The following is a 21,665-nucleotide window of genomic DNA, read 5'->3' on the forward strand; positions in this document are numbered from 1 at the left end:
AGAGTTATCCATTCCGTGGCTCCATAAAGAGTTATCCATTCTGTTTTATATGTCAAACACCACTGTGTTCCAACAGTACTGTATGTTTAGTTTAGAGCCACTTTTGTGTATTATTTTAAATACGAGTATAATTTTTGGCTCACATACCTTAATACATAACGAAAAAAACTAGCAGAACATTTACTTTCATATCTCTTCGTTTGGAAAACCGATGAGTGAGATTTCCAATCACCTCTTAATTTCAAAATACACATTACATCACGAAGCAAGACCATGTAAACTGCTACTTTTGTTCCCATATAAAAATGTTGGATATATAATAAGTACTGGTTTTATACCAAAAATGCTGCAACAAACATAAAAATAAATTTTTCCCGCCATATCTTTTACCAATGCGTTCTTAAATGCAAGGGAACTACTGACTTATTGGAGTATGAAAATATGTTTTATGTATTCTGTGTTCCCGGTTACAGACGTGTAAAGGTGAATAAGCTATTAAATGAGGTAGTTAAGATGGGAGCACGTCTCTTACTAGACAATCAAAATGTCATTGACATGCCAATCCTCATAGACTCTAATCTCTGTAGAGTATAAAAAAACAAATAAATAATTATTAACAAGGAAAGATTATTTTGGTCTTGAGTCTTAATTCATTTTTCTTTACTTTAATAATTATCGATATATTTTCATAATAAGAGTAATTAATTAAATAATGGCAAAGAGACTAAAAACTAAACTTTTATAATATATAGCTATAACAAAAGGTGAGTAAAACTTACACTTTGGTTGATTAGTTAGTCAGCTAGCTTGCAAGGTCCTTTAGCTTCAAATGTAATGGAATCAATGGAAAATATTTTGATTGTCTTTTGAAGCGTTTGTAATAGTCCATTTCTTTTAGGAAATATAAAGTCCACCAAATAGCAACAATTTATATATTACAAAAAATGCTGATAATTGTTGCTTCACTGTCTTTCTATAATGAAATTTACTACTATAGTACTAGTGATATCTGAAATCTTAGTGATTTCTTTCTTAATTAGGAGGAGTACTATGTTAATTTGATTTTATAATTTTATTAATTATATAATTTTAATAAGATAATATATGTAATTAAATCTTAATGAGAAACTATAATATTAAATACTATTATAATAGTTATTATTAGTCATAAATATATGTAATTATGTATTTAATTTTATCATAGTTTTAGTGCCTTCTTACATTAAGAGGAGTACTATGTTAATTTCAATTTATAATTTTATTAATTTTATAGTTTTAATAAGTTTATATATGTAATTAAATCTTAATAAAATAATATAATATGAAATACATCTATAATAGTTATTATTAGTTCATTATTCATTTAAGCATATAAAAAATACTTCTAATAAACGTTTTTTCCGTATAAAAATGTAGTTTTTTCGACCATAATCCGCAACATGTTGGTAAGTATGAAATATTCAAAGTTAATCTGCATCATTTACACCAACACATTCACATGTTAGCTTTTCAATATGTTGCTTGATAAACTGTTGCTTCCCACTAGCAGTTCAGCTTATGACGCATCCTTAAACATAACTGCTTAAGCTACAATGTTCTTTTGTTCCTGTTACTGCTGCTGCTCCTACTGTTCACTGTTCACTGTTGCTGTTGCTGTTGCTTTTTTTCATTGCCATTGAAACATTGGTCCATGGCGAAGGATGCTGCATATAAAACACGAAGTTACAACCACGTAGCAAACAGAAGTGTAGTGATCCTAAAACGTGCAGCAAGTGATAAAGAAAATATTTTGTTAATAAAATAAATAAAATAAAAATTATATTCGAAAAAGTTTAAATATATTTGGAATTTATTTTGCTTATGAAATTTATAGATTTGGTTTCTTAACTTAACATTATAAAATGTCTAAATAAAATATGAAAATTCATTGAATTAAAATTAAAATTCTAACTAAATTAAGTTGTTTGAAAAAGGATTTAATAAATTTTAATAATTAAAAGGTGAGTTTAAAGTGTTTGGAAAATTAATATTAAAATACAATAAAAAATTGATAGAATTTTATATTTAAATAAAAAATAATTAGTTTATAAGTATCAGTAAATAAATAAATTATATAGAAATATTTGTAATTAATAGTTAAAATTCAATCTTGCGAAAAAAAATTTTGTTCTTGGTATAATTGAACAAATTAAATATAGTTTTCAGCAATTAAATTGTTTATAAATATATTTTTTATACATTAATTTTTATGTATATGAAACTTGGAAATTACGAATTCTTTTTGTGAAAAATACAATTTAAAAAAATAATATGAAATAGTTCAAAATCTTAAGATAATTATATTAATATATATACATTAAAAAATTATTTTATAATTAACAATAAATAAACTGTTGAGAAAAAGAATAATAATAATTAAAAAAAATATGAATTATGAAATATAATATGATTATAATATATAATTTAATAAAAATTAATAAAAATTTATAATTATCAAATATAATATAATTAGAATCATAATAATAAAATTAATTACTAATAAATCATATATATGTAGTTAGTAGAAAGTGAAAAAAAAATATTCCTATAATACTGATTTCTTATAAGAGACTTTTATTTTAAAAGTGATCCAAGTCCACTTCATTTTAAATTGAAATATTTAAGGGTCTCCATCCTAATAAAATTAAAAATACAGGTGATTGAAAACATAGTAGGGTTTAACTTCTAGTTGGAACTCTTCTATTGTGACATTTATTAATCTAGTTAGCATAAATAACGTTATTTAAGAAATATATATTTAATGAACATAAATGAACCACGCCACTTTCTTTGTTAAAAAATTAGTCGGCGTGACTCCATTTTAATTAAAATCACTTATTTTACGCAATTCTTCCTACCACGCTTTATGCCTATGTGGGTTACTTCAAGAGCTATATGATACATGCTTGATATTGTGAACTTACTTTTTCGATAACACTAACGAACTAACGATATATGCCAACTAACGACAAGTAGTAAACTCAATTGATTAGATGTACAATTGGTTATAAGTTAACGTATACTTGTTATTCGTGATTTCCATGTAAAAAGGTCCAATATTAAAAAGGAATTCTATATCCAACCAATATCGCAATCTATTGCTCATAACGTTCAGTATGTTTGAAAAAATATGAGCCAATAATTTCAGCAGGTCATAAAGCATATCAAATTCAATTGGTGCTGAATATAAATCAGACACGGAAAATAAAGGTGTCAACTTTCACATATAGATATAATATATATTCACAAATAGATATTTAAGAATATATATTTAGAACAGTGGTGTAGCCAAGATTGCGCCAAGGGGCATATAAAATATATATAGATATATATTTTTTAACAATATTTTTGCAATTCATTTGCATTGAAATTTAATATTATTTATTAAATTTTCAATGCGCCACTGATATAAAATGTTATAATAACAAAATAGTTTTTAATTATATGCTATTAAAAATTAATTAGTCATTAACACTTAGTGACATGTGAAGCACCTTTAAAATATTAATAATTGCATATATTTTAAAATATATATATAGTATTAATTTAAATATTTTAATAATAATAGTTGATAACGTGATAGTTGTTTATAGTTCGAATAGGAGAGGTTAAGTTAGGTTAGGGGAAGTAGTGGGAGAAACAAAACATTTTCAATTAGCTAAAAAAGGTGTTTTGATTCCACAATTCATCGTAATAATGGGTAGAATAATGGTCATGACAGGACCAGCTGGAAGCAGTGATAAATGCGAGTGTCATATTTTGCCTATTCTTTATAATTTACATAAATGAATTATTAAATCTTTATTTATTGGTACTTTTTTTGAAAACTTAAAACTTTCTGCAACTGAAAAAATAAATATTTTGTCGCATAAATTACGTTCAATTATAAATTTTCTTCGAAATTTTTAATTAGCCGTCACGAATATAATTGCATTTATATTGTAGTTTACTACACTAATAATTTTAACTTTTTATTTCGTATAAATAGAATAGTTATGACCCTTCGGTAAATACAAATCATCAAATTTTTTTATCTGAATTTGTTATGAAACAATTGTTTATTTATATGAAATAGAATTAATAAATATAATGAAAATAGGAATGAGATAATTATAAAAAGTACAATTATAAATAAATAAGTGACACATTTTACTGCAACAAATATAAACAGTAAATTACAGCGGTGGGAAGACGTAGACTCGATTACCTTGGTAGCGGGATCCTGGTCCCAAATCAAATAGGTAAAATTAAGCCCACTGCAATTATTAGATTTATAAATAGTCTAAAATTGTCCTAGTTGGGCCTATAGGCGCACAATAGATCTTTTAGGTCGGGGTGCACAAATAGCCTATTTAAAAAAAAAAAAATAGTAAATTATTGAAAAAATCCTAACAACCATACTTATACAACTTTATATATAACACTTTTTAATATTTAATGGAATGAGTAATAAAACAATAACCTTATTCAGGAACATAGTCCTCTTCAAGAGTACCACATTCATTTCAATACTTCTGCAACATTTCTCCTAATATTTCTTGTGGAATGATTTAACATCAAAAAACGTTGCTTCAGTTTCTGCAATCGTTTCTTCAATGCAGCTAAATCACTTAATCTCTATTTTTTGTGTAGGTCTCCAATCAGATAATAGTCAGTTGGAACTAAATCCAGAGAATATGGAAAAGCAACTCAAAGTACACATTATTATTTATTGAGACAAAAATAAATTAAGATACGAAAATCTTGATGGAAGAGGGTTTTTTCAGCGTCATTTCTTTAATGTCTTTTTCCAAATACACTAATATGCCACATAATATTGGCTGTTGATTGTTTCTTCTCACTCAAAGTAATTAATGGATAGATTATTGTGCGCATATCAAAATATGAAAACCGAAGTCTTACCAGTGTAAATTTACGTTTCGGTTGTTCTACGATGCTTTCATTGATTGCTATTAATTCTGCTAACTGCCAATTTATCTTTAGAGTCGAGTTGTTGACCTATATGTCATCCATTATTAACATCTTCATGTAAAAATCCTACATGTACATTTACTGTATAGTCGCGGTTCTAAACAGAGCATGGAATTTGTTGTTTGGCGACATTTCGTCCACTGTGACCAAATGTGATACTTTCCATTTGCATTATCGAATATTCGTGTGAAATAAAACTAACACTTAGCTCTGAAACAATATCATTAAGATATCTTCTATTTCCTCAAACCGTAACTATCTTTTAGTAGTTAAATAGAATTATATCGACTTCTTTGATGTTTTCTGGTAAAGTAACTGAATTTAAGCGTGTTTAGCATTATCAGCCCCCAACTGGAGATTTATCAACAAACTTTCCATAAATAATTGATTTCCATAGAGCAGGGTCTTTATAAAACTTTTCAACTCAGTCAGTATTTGTTTCTTTTTAAAAGTAACTTAGTAAACTTAATATCATTGCTTAGTATTCATACTGTTAACTAAACATCAAATTGTAGTAAAATTTTGATGAATACCTTTTGAAGATTATCACTTTCCAAGAAAAATTAATGAAATAATAAAGACATCATTTATATGTTTTCGTTTCCAAACCTTTTTTTAATTTTTTTAATAATTTTTTTAATAATTTTTTTAATAATTTTTTTAATAATTAACCCAAATGACACATAGTACAGTAACTTTTTGGGAATACAATAGTCTTTCGTTAGTTTTTTGTACATTTTCACTGTCCAAAATGCCACAATTTGGGATAACCAAATGTAATTGCTATATAATCATTATTTTTACAGTTAAATTCTATAAAACATTATATGGACCCCACTTGCAAATGAGCTAATATTAGTGAGGTCGAATACAGACATGGATTCATAGCCCTCCGCACAGATACAGTATTCTCTTAGAGACCTATGACTTACAACAAGGTTTTCAATAGAACTCCGCCTAATATCTCCTAGGAAGAACGGCGTCTTTCCTGTGCAGCACGAACTGTTCTATCTTGATATCAAGGTATAGGCAAGTGTTAAACATTTACTAGTCACGCATAAGCATGTCTATTCCTTATATGTGCCCAAACTGCAGCTCTACCCTTCATTATTTCGCCCATTTCCTTTTGTCCCTTTTCGTATACAAAGCATAGTCAAATTGACATTTGGACCTACTTTCCTGAAGTAGTCAGGCTTTTTCAACTGGATCCAGGTTGATCCAGGAAAAGTAACATTCTTCGTAAGATATTTAAAACTAAATTTAGGTGTTCGGTATGCATTTAAAGTTGATTTAAATTAAAATTAAATTTTAATAATGCACAAAAAAATAAAATAGAAGCAGTTGTGAACTAAAGAAATAATATTTTAACACTTTTTAACAATTTTGTTTTTCTCTTAATAACTTTTATTTCAGTTAATAAATGAAATGATTATGCAAAATAATAACATTTTTGTTCATACGCTCAAGGGCCCACACGTACACCACACACGCCTATTTGAGCCCATCAATTATGTAATTTTATTTTATGTTAACACCTTCGTCGTGTTAAAAATTCATTTAAGCCAAATTTTTTCAGATTTGTATACCAAATCTGTTGACTTTGTGCTGCTCACTTTACTTAATATTCATGTTTCGCCATTAAAACCACATTTTTATCAGTTAATTGAGGCTGCGGCATCCTCATAAAAACGCTCGGTTGTGGCTGGATGAAAGCAAATTGCTGGTAATTGCTGTTTACTTGCTGTGTTTATTGCAGTCTTTTTAGTTTTTAATTTGATATTGTTTTTTAATCGCTACTATTTACGGTTTTTCCAATATATAACATCTCAAACATTATTGATTCACATTTAATATAATTACTTAAGAATAAATAATTATATAGCCAGTCATGATAGTAATTTTTTTTTTTTAATAAATTTAAATAATTTTAATAAGAATTTTACTAAAAAAACAATAAACTTGAAGTATCAAAGACAGAATAAATAAATTTCACTAATTAATGTTAATAAATACAAATATAATACATTAGAGATATAGATTCGCATCCATTATCGGTAAGAATACCGGGCTTGCCACCGTGCCAAGTAATATCAGCGCACACCTCACATAAAATTAGGATACGTATCAATTGAGTTATCTTTATAAATATATCACTAGATTGCTCTTTTGTTATTTAAACAATTAATGATTTATTTTTGTTCATAAGATCAGGACGTAATAGAGTAATTTCCCTGATTGAAACATTTTTTATAACACTTTTGTAACAGTTTAGGTAATTTTAAGGACTTAACGGATCTGGACGATGATAAATCAATACATGTACAAATTTTATCTTCATTCATTTTTTACATACATTTTTATTTTCGCACCCACCTTACACTACTCTTAACACGATTCTTGATAAATTTTAATTTAGCGTACCCTTTAGCAAAAATTGATCTACCAAGAACAAATGTGAAACATTTAGTTATACTGGTTGCAATGGCAGGCCATTAGATAACTTCCATGTACCTCAATTAGAGATTTTTTGCCGTTTTGCTATTATATTCCTCGCAAGAATCTCTAGTATAAAAGAGTAGAGACTAAATCCACTATATCAATTGATTGTTCTGATAGTGTGAGGCATCTGTACCAGAACCATGCCATGTAAGATCTATGTTTAAATCTAATTTAAGTGTAAGATATGCTTTAAAACAAATCTTTTAAAGAAGTTTGGAAACTGTGTCTAAAGAAAAGAGGTTAAAGTACTCCCTAAATTTCTAAAAACTCCGCATAGGATATAGTCACAAATCTCACTGAAGTTTAGGTCTCGCTTTAAAAGAAGTCTTTAAAAAAAGTGAGTTTCAAAAAGTCCTTAATTTTTCAAAAACGCTTACTATTAAATTTACATAGATTTTTAATACAGCTATTGTCGGTACGGGACAATAGGTCTTAAACTAAATTGTGCGAATAGATAAAAACAGTTGTTGTCGTCTTAAATTTAATATAAACTTCCATAGAAAAAGAGACAAAATAATTACCAACAAAATGATTATAATCACTAAAATTATATATAATCCTAAATCAATTCACTGAAGATCAATCGATGGGACATTGGATAATGAGAGCACATCCCATATATATACATACACATGTATTCGCTTCTGCCGCACACAAATTTGAAGCTCCAAAAATCATTAACCCGATTATAATGAATAGGCAGAACTTATCGCTAATGACTGATTTTGTTCTGGATTTCTGAATACTCTTCATGTTCATGGAAAAACTTTAGAGGTCACTAACAATCATTAAAATCATAAATAATCCGAAACCAATTCTCACGGAAACAATTAAATAAACAATAAATAGCATTAATTAAATTAAAATTTAATTAAAATCTAATTAAATCATTTTAGTAAACCTAGTTGCATTAATAGAAATATTATTACCGCGTACTTACGTTTAAATATACATATCCGACTAAACCCCACACAAATTTGGAGCCACCCAAGAACACCATTAAAGGTCACTAACAATACGCGGTTATAATGGCCAAGTACAAGTACAACAACTAAAAATAATTCGTGTTCATTTAACAATTTGACTACAACAATCTATAACAATTATTTAAACTATAAATAACTGCAATTATTCCTTCACAGTGCAATGATTTTGTTTTTTCAATAATAATTTTGTTTTTTAACGTCCTAATGGGTCAGTATTTAAATCATACACTTTTTTTGGAGGAGGTTAAAAAAGGGGTTGTGGCTTAATCAAGACGGATCTAGATTCTGCTACATGACACCAATACTAGACTTCAAAATGAGAATTCCTATACTCTATCTAACCAGAGATAGCTGAAAAGCCTTTAGGGCTTCAGCAAACCTGCAGTTCAAATACTTACTGGAATATGGTACTAACGGGGTACTATGCCAATGCGGCTATGCTTCAACGGCGGCAAGTTCCACCAAAAGAATTATGTAGGAGGAGGAGGAGGAGAATGAAGAGGAGGTAGAATCTGGCGATCACTTCCTGTATTTCTGTCCAGGACCGCAGACAAGGCGATTTCAATGACTTGTGGATCGCTTTTCCACTGGCCTGGAATAGATAACGAAAGCAAATTGATCGGATCTCCTCAACTTCATCTAGAAAACATAATTGGTTTAACGAGGATAGTACACGAAGATAATAAAGGTTAACAACTCGCCTCTCGGCAAAATCTTTGAGGGCATCACATTGCACAATGTATACCTCCGAGGAAAAGTGCTGATAACTGTCAGCACGCGCCTTCTTAATCTAACCTAACCTGACACTAGTATAACGGAATTTCATTTACGCAGATATATCTGTCTAAGCCACACCAAAATCTGAAGTCCCCTAAAAACACTATCGACAATGACCGATTATAACATATACATAACAGAACTGTATCTATGTTTTGGAAACTTAAAAGTTCTATATAGCTAAAAACATTCCAATGTTATAAGAAACCAAATACGTTAAATAAATTAAAAAATTATATATAGCAAAATTTTATTACTAAAATACATTAGCTAAGCTTATTATTAATTTCTTATTAAAAACTATTTATTCTAAAATTACTTATAATAATATAAGAATTTCGGAATTATTTTTAAGTTTATTTTTGAAATAATACGAAACCAAATGTTGTGTTTTAGCTTCAATAGAAAAGTATTAGTTACATTTAATACCTACAAGCAAGATTAAAAGCTTAAAATATTAACTTAAATTTTGGTTAAACAAAATTTATTTCATTCAAGCTAATAATGCAACTAAGTGCAGAAACCTCCCACCTGATGTTGAACCAAAACCTATTTTGTATATTAAGAATAACAATTTTTGCAAACCACAAAAACTCATAGCGCTTCGCACATTCACCTGTGCATTCAGGCGTAAATATCTTTTTTTTTTTTTTAATGAGTATGTGGCGTTGTGGCATTTATGCAGACAATATATGAATGTGCAAATTTTTGAATGATTGTTGAAACATCAACACTACATCACGGTTATGATGCAACAGGCATAAGGGGAGTAAATCAAAATGCCACACGGCAAATAAACTTCAAACTTTTGTTAGAGAAGCGACCATAAATGACTTTTGCGGTTTAGCTTATAACGAACAATAAATTGTTACTGGATTTTTTTTTCTTCTGATATAAATTAGTTTAGTCAACAGAAACTAAATTTAATAAAAAAAGTCTTGGTTGCAGTGGCAGGCCATTAGATAACTTCCATGTACCTCAATTAGCGATTTTTCGCCGTTTCGCTACCACATTCCTCGCAAGAACCGCTAGTATAGAAGAGTAGAGACTAAATCCAACCCGTCGAACTTAAATAATTTAATAGGTCTTTTGTTTTCAGCGATGAACAGTCTGATAAACTATCAAAGAAGTGTCTTCGTAAGAACCTATATCTTCTGGAAGCTAAAACCGGGCATTCACAGAGAAAATGTGATATGGTTTGTTATGCCTGCGGGCTTCTACAACTTCTGCAGTGAGGAGTATTAGGAATGCGCAGTTTCTCTGCATGGGTTCCTATACACCAATGACCATTAAGAACTGCAGTAAGCCTTATAGTGTTCACGCGGTCTCTTTTGATGAGTTCCGAGAATCTATTTTTATTATAGGTGGGACTTAGTTTTCTAGTCATAGTAAGTCTTAGTATTTTTATTTAATTTTGAAAATATATTGTTTTTAACAATGCCTTAATATAATGGCTGTGTACGAATTCAAGTAAATTGTTGATAAATTAAAGGAAATAGTAAATTATGTCGGTATGGCAGCAAATGTTGGTATTTAACAAAATTTTGAGTCGAGTAAATAAGATAAAAAATTAAGTAAATTATGTGTTAACATTGTGAAAATTTTATAAAATGTGTAATAAATAAATTTTAAAACTTTTAACCTGAAATAATGAATAAGTGCAATAAATAAATAAATAAATAAATATTTACATATTAGCAGTGCAAAAAATCCCTAGAAAATTTTAATTTACCTTACTTAAATTTTAATTTACTCGAACTCGCACAAGGCCTAAATTTACTATTATATTTTATTTAAGATTTTATTGCAAATTCATTTTAGAAACCAATTTATAGCAATGTATCTCAACAAAAAATGTTGCTGCAACAAAATGAATGACTGGTCAAAATGTTTCAGCAACACTTCAATGTCTTGCAATTGCATTAATAGTGTTTGCTAAGATCTTCAATGTATAGCAAAGGTTAATTATTTAATTATTGAATATTAAGACAAAATATTTCTATGGAATATAGAATTTTATATACATGATTGCATTATTGCTTAATTTGATTTTTGTATCCACTTAATTAACTTTTCTTACTCAATACTTTGTACTTTCAAAATCTAATTGATTAAAAAAAATATTGCATATTTTTTCATATATAATTAAATTGTGTAATATTATTCTAACCAATTAAACAAAATACAAAAAACTACACACATATTAGTCAAATGAAGCAACATTCACCAAAAAATTTGCTACATCACTCATACGCCACACTTCTGTTTTGTCTTGCAAGACATTGAGGGCCATCGGAGAAGCAAAACACTACAGTTATCGTGTTTGGCTTAAATTTAGATGTTAGATGTTAGCTAAATGATTTGTTAAATAAATGAATGGATAAGTGAGTGGACTTTATGATTGCTTTAACAGATTTTAATCCACAAATTGAAAAAAACATTTTGTTTGACTATTTGTTTAATACTAATATTTAATGAATTGATGGAGAAGCTTAAGTGTTGCTTTGATTGTTGTGACAACTGTTAGTACCAAACAACTAAACAGAAATAAAATCAGTTATACAAACAACTAAAAAATATAAAGTTGCAGAATTATTGTACTCTACACCACCATATATATATTTTAAAAAAAAAACTAATCTTAAATTATTTTTTTTTTTTGGTTCCATGTAAAAAAATCTATTTTAAACAAGTTTTTAATTTCAACCAAGTAAATTTCTAGACTAACCATACAGCTGTTTCGTATATCTCTAAATGATTTTGGAAATATCTAGTGGTTTAATGCTCTTTATATACCTTTTAGACTGCAAGTGACAGGAATGAAACACTGTCAAATTTGAAGTGTGAACCCTCGTGAACCAGGACATGATTTTGTAAGATCGTGTATTGACCAAGAGAGATCTTGCAAGACATAAAAAGAAATATTTTATGACAGCAATAATCACTCACTTCTGCTCAGAGTAAGTTCATATCCAGTGTACTAGTCTTTTTGATATGCAGAAGAAGTTTACTTACAAACTAACAAACTCAGGTTGGTTACTTGAATAATTTAGTGATTCTATTCTAGACAACACGATTATATCTATCTGTGTATTAGTTTAAGAACCTCTGAAGTAATTTAATATTTAATGGAGCTACCTCCACAATACTATAAACTCAGCTTAGGTTAGGTTGGATAAGGAGTAAATCAAAATACCACACGACAATTAAACTTCAAAGTTTTGTTAGAAAAGCGACCATAAATTACCATCTCCCGAATGCTTTAAACTTAAGTTAGATTAGGTTGGACAAGGTTGTAGTAGCAGTCTTGAGCACCAAAGCCCATGATACCACGGATGAGCCACACTACATCTGCCAAACCTAAAAGACCACCTTTAACATAAAAGTCTGAAAGTATCTAGCGCACAAATAACGTCTCTTTAAGAAAGCTTGACGCTAATCGAGTAGAAGTAAACCAAACTGACAAGTCTACAAATTTAGTTGGGTAAATCAATTTTAAATGAAAATAGGTCAGAAAAAAAGCTCCAAAGATTTTGAAACATCTTTCTGAAACCAGCGTGGACACATGAGATGAAGTACGGTTTCTGTCTTATACGCAGAGCCACAACTCCGACAAGAGTCAATAAAAAATAGACCTTAAGAGCTATAGAAAATAGTTACGAAGTCTGATTGAAAAAAGATTCTTAAGCCTATAATAATAATGTACATTCCAATATTTATGAAATCAACTTGAGAGTTTTTTTAATCATCATATATGTACAAGAGTATACACTCAGAAAAATATGCTCAAACCACATACTAATATAGTTAAATTGACTTGATCATTTTGTTGGACAAATTTCAGCTCATCTGGTAAAGAATATATTAAAACCAACATATGGTATGGTTGAACTAATATAATGCTTCGAGTAAAAATATTTTGACCTGAGGTGTAGTTACTCTGTTTAAATCAACCAAATTATTTTTTTGAGTGTAGTTTCGAGCAAGATAGAGCTTCAAATATGTTTATAGTATATCTTTTTTTTTAAATTTTAGAGTTTTAATTATTTTCAGTAGTGGCGTTTATGTACAAAGTAATTGAAAGTTTTTTTATGACGTTTTATGTCTTTATGTAAATTTGTATTTATTATGACACACTTATCACGACTTTTGTTTATTAAACTTTTAGGTTTATTAAAAACCTAAAACAGAAAGGTCAATACTTGTCAAGATTTTATTAATATTTTTTATTTCTATCTTTAATAATAGTAGCTTGAGTTTTGTTTTCGAAAATTGCTGTATCTGATGATCTGAGTTACCAAATATACGACATGCATCTATAAATTTTATTATTGCCATTGTATTAACTAAAAGTCAGTTTCATAACTTCGTACTTCAAACTTTAAAGAAATTATTTCCACATTGCAACACTAAAGCTAACTAAAGTTAATTAAAGTACATTAATTTTTGTAGTAAAATCAAAAAATCTAAGAGAAAAAAATAAAAAAGAAAATTTTCAAATTAATATATTTTATTTATTTTTTGTTTATTTAAATTTTAAGTTGCTTGCTTCAAGAGAACAATAAATTTTAATAAATATTATTGTAGAACTCATTATTTTATATTTTTCATCACTGATCTTGGAAATAATTATTGTATTTAATTATTCGTAAATAGTTTTTTGAGACTGCAAGTACCAGGAATCGAACTCATGCCCTGCCAAATTTGAAGCTTAGAGTCAGCGCACCTTAATCAACTGACCCAAAGCCGCACTTGATATTTATGTTCGCACATTTTTCTGCAGTTTTGTTACTTTACTGTGAAAGGTTTATGTTAAAAAAATAGTAAATAATAATAAAGAGTAATAATAGAGTAATCACAACAATAAATCTTAAATTTAAATAAATCTTAAATTTAAAAAAATAAAGAATTAAATTTAAAACTAAATTTAAATGAAATTTGAAATTAAATTTAAATTGTAATAGTTTTAAACTTATGGTGACATAAGTTTATAAATTTAAATAAACATTATTGCAGATATAATTATTTTGTCTATTTAGGTTGTGACTATTGATTTATATTTTAAAATAATAAAATATTTACATTTTAATAAATAATATATTAAGCAGTTTTTAATTGAAGGACAAATTACAAGTAAATGTCTGGTATTCTGTAAATATTTATCTAGAATTAAAAAATAAATTATATATTAAGAATAACATTTTAATTTTACTAAAGGAAATTTAAATAATATCTTTTAACAACATATATTTATATACCTTGAATATACATATACAAGTATTTCATTAAATTATTTTTAAACTCTTTTAATTGTATGTTATTGATTAAATCATAAAACAGTGGAGAAAAAATGCCAATTTTCTGTAATTAATTGTGATTAAAGACAATTCACATAACAAGGCTCTACAGTATTTGATTACTACAATTAATCTAAAAAGTTATTTAAATCGCCTTCTTTTATATATAACGAGTTTAAAAATATTATATAAAAATTTAATTCTAACCTGAAATACTAGTAATAAATTGATTCACTATAAACTGGTCGTTCTAACCTCAAAGATTTTTAATGAATTGTTAACTAAAGATCAGCTTTTCTGATCCCAAATATTATACAAAGATTTGCTTAATATAGACTGACCTCTCTGATCTAAAATATAATTATTATATTGTATAATATTATATTATAGAGAGATTTGCGTTATATATACTGGTCTCTCTGATCCCAAATATTATTGAAAAATTTGTTTAATATAGACTGATCTCAATGATCCCAAATATTATTAAAAAATTTGTCTTATACAGACTGGTGTCTCAGATCCTAAATCCTAATTGAAAGATTTGTTTAATATAGACTGGTTTTCTTGATCCCAAGTATTATTACTGCTGATGACTTTGTAATTTGGCCAACAATTCTTTAAGAATTTTTGTAGTACCCCAATGTAAGTTCACTAAATGATCGCTGGTAAGAAACAATCTATAGGTTATTATAACTAAATGAGCAATGAATTGATATAGTTGCTTAATTAGCATTATTCTTAAAATATCCACCAACATAATAATAATATCATTAGATTTTGGACACAATAGATCTCTTGATCGCAGTGCTAAAGTTTTCAATATAATAATAACAATAGTATATAATCTTCACCTACAAACACTTACTAGAAACAATAAAATTGTAATTCATTTCTATACCTGGATCTAAAATAGTGCTATATAAACGATAATAGTTATTCATTATATTGTGTTAAATTGTCGGACCCAACAGACTTTGCTCTTAGTATATTACTTGTTTTATATGGTATAATACGGCACTTAAAAGATTCATAACTGCAATATTTTAAAAAAAAACTTTTACTGCTCTATTTAAAATAGACTAAAAAGTTGAAAGGTCTGTCAATTTCATAAGTTTTTAATTTTTTTATGTTTCTAAAATAAAATGCAATGAAATAAAATAAAATAAAATAACATAAAAAACAATTTTCAGATTACTAATCGAATTAAGCAATAATAATAACATATAATATATATAATAATTGTTATTATTAAATCTCTATTCATATCTATAGAGTTATAATCGAATTATAATAGAGTTATAATAGTTATCTATATATAACTATTATTAATAATTTTACTATGAAATTATCATTATTTTTGAAAAATTTCTATTTAAATTTAAATTATTTAAATTTATTATAATATATGAAAAATAAAATTTTGATAATATAAATTTTCTAAAAGAAAATAGTTCTAAGTGATCTATTGTGCCCTATAATTAGTGGGTTTTTTTTAATTCTATGTCTTTAATATATTGTTTGACACACTTTCTTTCCTTTAATTTCTTCAACCGATTCAAATATTTCCGTTAGTATTAGTACCTGTCGTAAGAGGCGACCAAAATCCTGGTGCTAGGCCGACACTTGTGCAGGAAGTGTGCATCGTAGTAAGTGCTCCACTTGCGCCACTTGACCAGAAGTGTAAATCTGGTCAGTGATCCCCAGCTTCGGTTGTGCTGACCAGTTGAGGTTAGACTCGTTGTGGCTATGGTTAATATCTAAACTTACGCGGGAAAAATGATCAGGCATTTGTTTATCATTCAATCGGCGTAGAGTTGCGCATACACCACCGGGTGTTATGACCCAAAGATCAGCAGAGGTTGTAGGGAGGCCTCGCATCAAACCAAGATCGAAGTTATGTCTTGCACATATTTCTTTATTGATATCGACGGAAATTCTTTGAACTTCCAATGGGGCGTTGATTAAAGCCTTGGATTAATACGTGTTATCTCTACGTGTTAAACACCGTAGAGATCTAACCTTCCAAATTAAAATGTTTATGATTATGAACTATTTTATTAGAATTAGAACTACATTAAATCTTCGAAAATTATTTTAGCATCCATAAAATTTAAAAAATTAAATATACTATAAACTCCCAACCCTAATTTACCCTTGTGTATCTCTCATACATATAGAACCTAATTCTTACTTATTACCAAAATTAAAAAATTCCTTATATTATATATTATTGTGCTGCAATAAGTCACTTTAATTGCAGCAAGGATAAGACATATTTTGTTGCCACTTTAACATGGGTATAAAAAAATGATATGGAAGACTGGAATGCTTATTTTAAAATTTACTTTTATTTATATTTATTTTTTTGTGCTTTCATTACAATGATATCTACACTAATAACAACATAACATCAAAGGTTCAAGTAAATATTGTATGAATGTATGATATCCTGCGTATTGTTCCCGGGAACAATTCAATTAGTTTGCACAGAAGTTTGGTTGTTACTTCGGAAGCGATATTTGATATTTTTGATACTCGTATCAGGCAGTTTTGTTGTAATATGTGAGATAAAAATAACACATTTCAATCAGGCTACAAAATTTGCATAATCATGTGATATTTAATATTTGAAATTATCACACGTGTCGATATATGAGTATTTGAAGGAATCCCACAAAAAATACTTTGCATGTGGGCTGTTCACAAATTTTTTTCTGGTCTAAAAGTTTACTTATTTGTCTGAATATTTTTTGTTATTTTTTGATATTTAAATCTATGCATTAACATAAATCTATACACATTATCATAAAAGTAACAAGCATTTTTAGCTGTGGAGAGCCAACGTAAAAGAGTTGACAAAATCATAAAAACACAAACTCAATCCTCGGAGAAATCACAGCAGTAAAATGCGTTTTGTTGACACCACAAGCACATTAAAAATGCCATTACTTCGGTGTTTCAATTACCTTTGATGCCTTTGATGATGCACAGCTCTGGAGTTATGATCCGCCTAATGTCATGCTGCAGAATTATGTTAACAAATTCATAAATATTTACTTCGCACAATGTTATCTACAGAGCTTCTGTATATTCATGTGGCGGGTACATATTTCCAAACCATGTGAACGCAAGATGCAGTGCCTCCGAAGAGTATCACAGCACCACAGCACATAAATTAGTGTTATAGTAATATGAAGCTTTATAGTGTACGCTATGCAGAAATTAGCCAATAAAATGATTTTAATAATACCTTTGTGGCGGTTATGAGTAATACGAGGTATGCTTCATAATTTCTGTTATGCTTGAAAACTTTCAGGAAAGACTATTATATTGCAATATTTCTGAATTAGTTAAAAATTAGTTAAAAATATTTGAGTCTATGGTCCTTGAAGGATCAATGTTATCCAATAAATTAAGATTATTATTAGTTACGTCTATAGTAACGTCAGTAGCAACCATTTTTCTCTTTAAATGGAAAGTATCGAAAGCTACAGTGTGAGAATTAAATCCACTAAACCCACTTCTAAAGAGTTAATTAAAAAGATTTCAGTCTATGGTCCGTGAAAGATCAATGTTATCCAATAAATTAAGATTATTATTAGTTAAGTGTATAGTAACGTCAATAGCATCCTTTTTTTTCTCTCTAGATGTAAAGTATCGAAAGCCACATAGTTAAAAAGATTTCAGCCTATGGTCCGTGAAAAGTTAATGTCATCCAATAAATTAAGATTATTATTAGTTAAGTCTATAGTAACATCAGTAGCAACCTTTTTTCTCTCTAGATGGAAAATATCGAAAGCCACAGTGCGACAATTAAATCCACTAAACTCACTTCTAAAGAGTTAGTTAAAAAGATTTCAGCCTGTGATCCGTGAAGGATCATGGGCATACAATAAATTACAATTATATTAGTGAATTTTAATTAATATTTCAAAAAATTTAGATATAGGTTTATTTCATCATTAGTATCAGTTAGTACATTTTGTTATTAAATTAAACTCCAAATCGGAAATCATTAATCGATATTAAGCAGATATACAATTGAAATATAATGGAATATAAATAATTCAAAAATAGATCATACTAAGTTTCCATTTGTCTCATATATGCAATTTTGCGCATTTCTTCTTTGTTCCATTAACTCCCAGTGGAGCATAGGGCCTCAACAATTCCTCTGGAACGTGTTATATTTGGAGCTGCCGTGCAGATGTTGTTCTATGAGTAGCGTGCTGATGTTAGTTCTACATCAATTGTCCTTAACTATGTTCTTGAAGGAACGCCAGGCCGGAGCATTAAAGCCATTAAATCCTAATAATAATTTACCATATAAAGAGCTTTCATATAAATGTGTTCATTATAAATAAATCTACTGATTTAAGGTAAAAAATGTAGTATGCAACCCTTAATAACAAATGTCCCACAAGGGAAATTAACAAAATTTGAATAATTTGAATAATTTCATTAAGATAAGTAGTTAATAGTTAAGTAGTTTTAGCTGTAGTGGAAACATGATATTAGAAATACATTAGAAATAAAATAAAAATAAAATAGAAATGTAATAGAAAATAAAATAGAATTGGGCCTTATGTGGCCAATTCTATGTAGAAATAAAATAGTATTAAAATAAAAATGAAAAGAAAATGGAATGAAAATAGAAATAGAATGCAAATTGAATAGAAATATAATAAAAATTTTAAAGTAAATCTTAAACAGTTACATCATTGGTACTTGTAACATAAATTTTGATTATCAAATATGTTATTTAGAATAAAATTAACTCTAGTCACCCGTAAACTATTTTTAATCTACCCCATATACATACTGTATATATATTTAGAAAACTATTTTTTGAAAATTTATTTCATTATTTTTCTCAACTTATCAATGCTCCCTCGTATGAGTTTCTACATAGTGGCACATGCAAAATAAAATGCATTTATGCACTTCGTTAACTTCGCACATACGCCGCTTTTCTTAACCGAGAAAATGATGGGTTTAATAATTTATCGGTTAATTAGCGAACACACGCGCGGTGCATAACGGCTCCTCGTGTTTCATCTTAGCCACAACTTCATCTCAAATTAACGTTGGTGGAACTTGAAATTGTGCCGCCACTGCTTGCCGTTTTGCGATTATTGTGGTGAGCACGTTTATGGGTTTTCTTGATTTCGTTGAAGTTGCTGAAGTGGCTGGAGTCGTTATAGTTGTTGGTTTGATTAACTTTTTCATGTTTTTTCATAATTTTTATTGGTTTTAACAATCACCTGTAAATTAAAAGCTGTAGTTTGGCGCGAAGTTATTCAAAATTATAGTTTCATTTTCAATCCAAAAAGTAATTGTCTGTAATTGAGATCAATTATAAAATGTTTCTTCGACTACTTATTACATATTTATAGCTTAATTGCTGAAAACTATAAAATTATTACTTCATTTGCATAGCTTAATTAATAAGAACTTGATTTTCAATTTCAGTGTATTTTAAATATCGACTACTTATTCTCTTTTCAGTGTAACTTCGTAAAAATGTTACATTTATTGATTTTTCTATTATCGATTTATCAGCTACAATCGTTCAGTTTCAGCGAGATTATTGATAACCCGAAATCTAATGTGCTGGACGAATCGGATGATTACAACTCGCTACTAACACCAGAAATACCATTTGATCCGTTGGACTCATCGGAGAGTGTTGAGGAGAGTAATGTACCAATAATAAAATCTGCTCGGGATCAAACTGAAGTAGCATTTCTTCAACCCATATCTGCTGTAAATATCGATTATGCGAAGAATTCCATTATATTGAAATTCCGCAAGGATCGTCCTAAATTACGCATGAAACTTTTATCCGAGGAGGCTGAGAAACGTAGAGCTCTGGAAAATAATTTTATGCGTTTCGGTCGCACGCCTAACGCTGATTTCATGCGTTTTGGCCGTAATCCCGCTGACTTTATGCGTTTCGGTAAACGTCAAATTGAGGAATATCCAACGGCGAACAGTCACGAATCTAAAAACTATAAAGAAGGTAATGAGCGTGCTGAACGCAGCACTCAACGCGATTCTCGTGGTGATAATTTCATGCGTTTTGGTCGCGTGCCAACTACTGATTTTATACGTTTTGGTCGAAACCCTGCTGATTTCATGCGCTTCGGGCGTAGTGGTGCCGACAATTTTATGCGCTTAGGTCGAAATCCTGCTGATTTTATGAGATTCGGTCGTAATCCCAAACAGAATTTTATACGTTTTGGACGAAATCAAAAATCTTATATCGATAAGAATTTCATGCGTTACGGTCGACCTGATAACTTTATGCGTTTTGGTAGAACTCCACCCGAACCAGCTGACAACTCTGCAAACTTTATGCGTTTCGGTAAGATGGATCAGAATTTCATGAGATTTGGCAAGAGTGTTAACACACCAGATAATTCCAATAATACAAAAGTAATGCTACAGAAGAATGAAATTAAAGAGGCCGCCAAGATCTTACATCAAGCTGATAAAAGTGCAATCGATGAAACCAATCCCATGGATAAAGCCATAAGCGTGCTCTTTAATAAGCAAAAGCAACAAGAACAACAGCAACAAAAGAATTCGGATGAAATCGAGGATATGGATTTGGATTCAGATTATATTGTTAATAAATAAATTATATATAAAATGCAAAAATAATTATTATTTTAAGAAAATTATGGTGCAATCAAGTATTGCTAGGATGAATGTTTATATATATGTATATTAGAGTTACAGATGTTATGTCTTCTATTTAGTTTTTATTTACATGTTAAAGGTGAATTTTTACAAGGGCTGGATTAAAAGTTCACTTTTAAATGAATCTTATATTGAGCACTTACATACAATATATTATATATGATAAATATGTATTAAAACCAATTTAAAATCGCATTACAATATAAATATACTTAAATCAAAATTATTATATAAACAAAATATATATATACAAATGCATATACAAAAAACATATATTAACTTATATAGCAAAACCAATTAACATAATTTTAATAAATACTTTGAAAAAGTTTAAATTGTTTTTGTGTAGACTTTTTTTTATTTACGATAATAATTATTAATAAAAAATTAT

The 21,665-nt window shown here is 28.4% G+C and overlaps 1 protein-coding gene across 1 annotated transcript; it reads left to right on the forward strand.

The window, feature by feature from the left end:
* Positions 1-1,969: 1,969 nt before the first annotated feature.
* Positions 1,970-21,463, forward strand: LOC119679567 (FMRFamide-related peptides-like). Its single transcript, XM_038092001.1, has 2 exons — positions 1,970-2,000; positions 20,078-21,463. The coding sequence occupies exon 2, from the start codon at positions 20,093-20,095 to the stop codon at positions 21,209-21,211; it is 1,119 nt and encodes a 372-aa protein (XP_037947929.1). The 5' UTR covers positions 1,970-2,000; positions 20,078-20,092; the 3' UTR covers positions 21,212-21,463.
* The last annotated feature ends 202 nt before the right edge of the window (positions 21,464-21,665 follow it).

This window comes from Teleopsis dalmanni, chromosome 2 (assembly GCF_002237135.1).
Source record: "Teleopsis dalmanni isolate 2A chromosome 2, ASM223713v2, whole genome shotgun sequence".
Taxonomy (NCBI): domain Eukaryota; kingdom Metazoa; phylum Arthropoda; class Insecta; order Diptera; family Diopsidae; genus Teleopsis; species Teleopsis dalmanni.

Bases quoted from the DNA above. Each gene is read 5' to 3' on its own strand.
- LOC119679567 (XM_038092001.1), top strand. From the start codon at position 20,093: ATGTTACATTTATTGATTTTTCTATTATCGATTTATCAGCTACAATCG.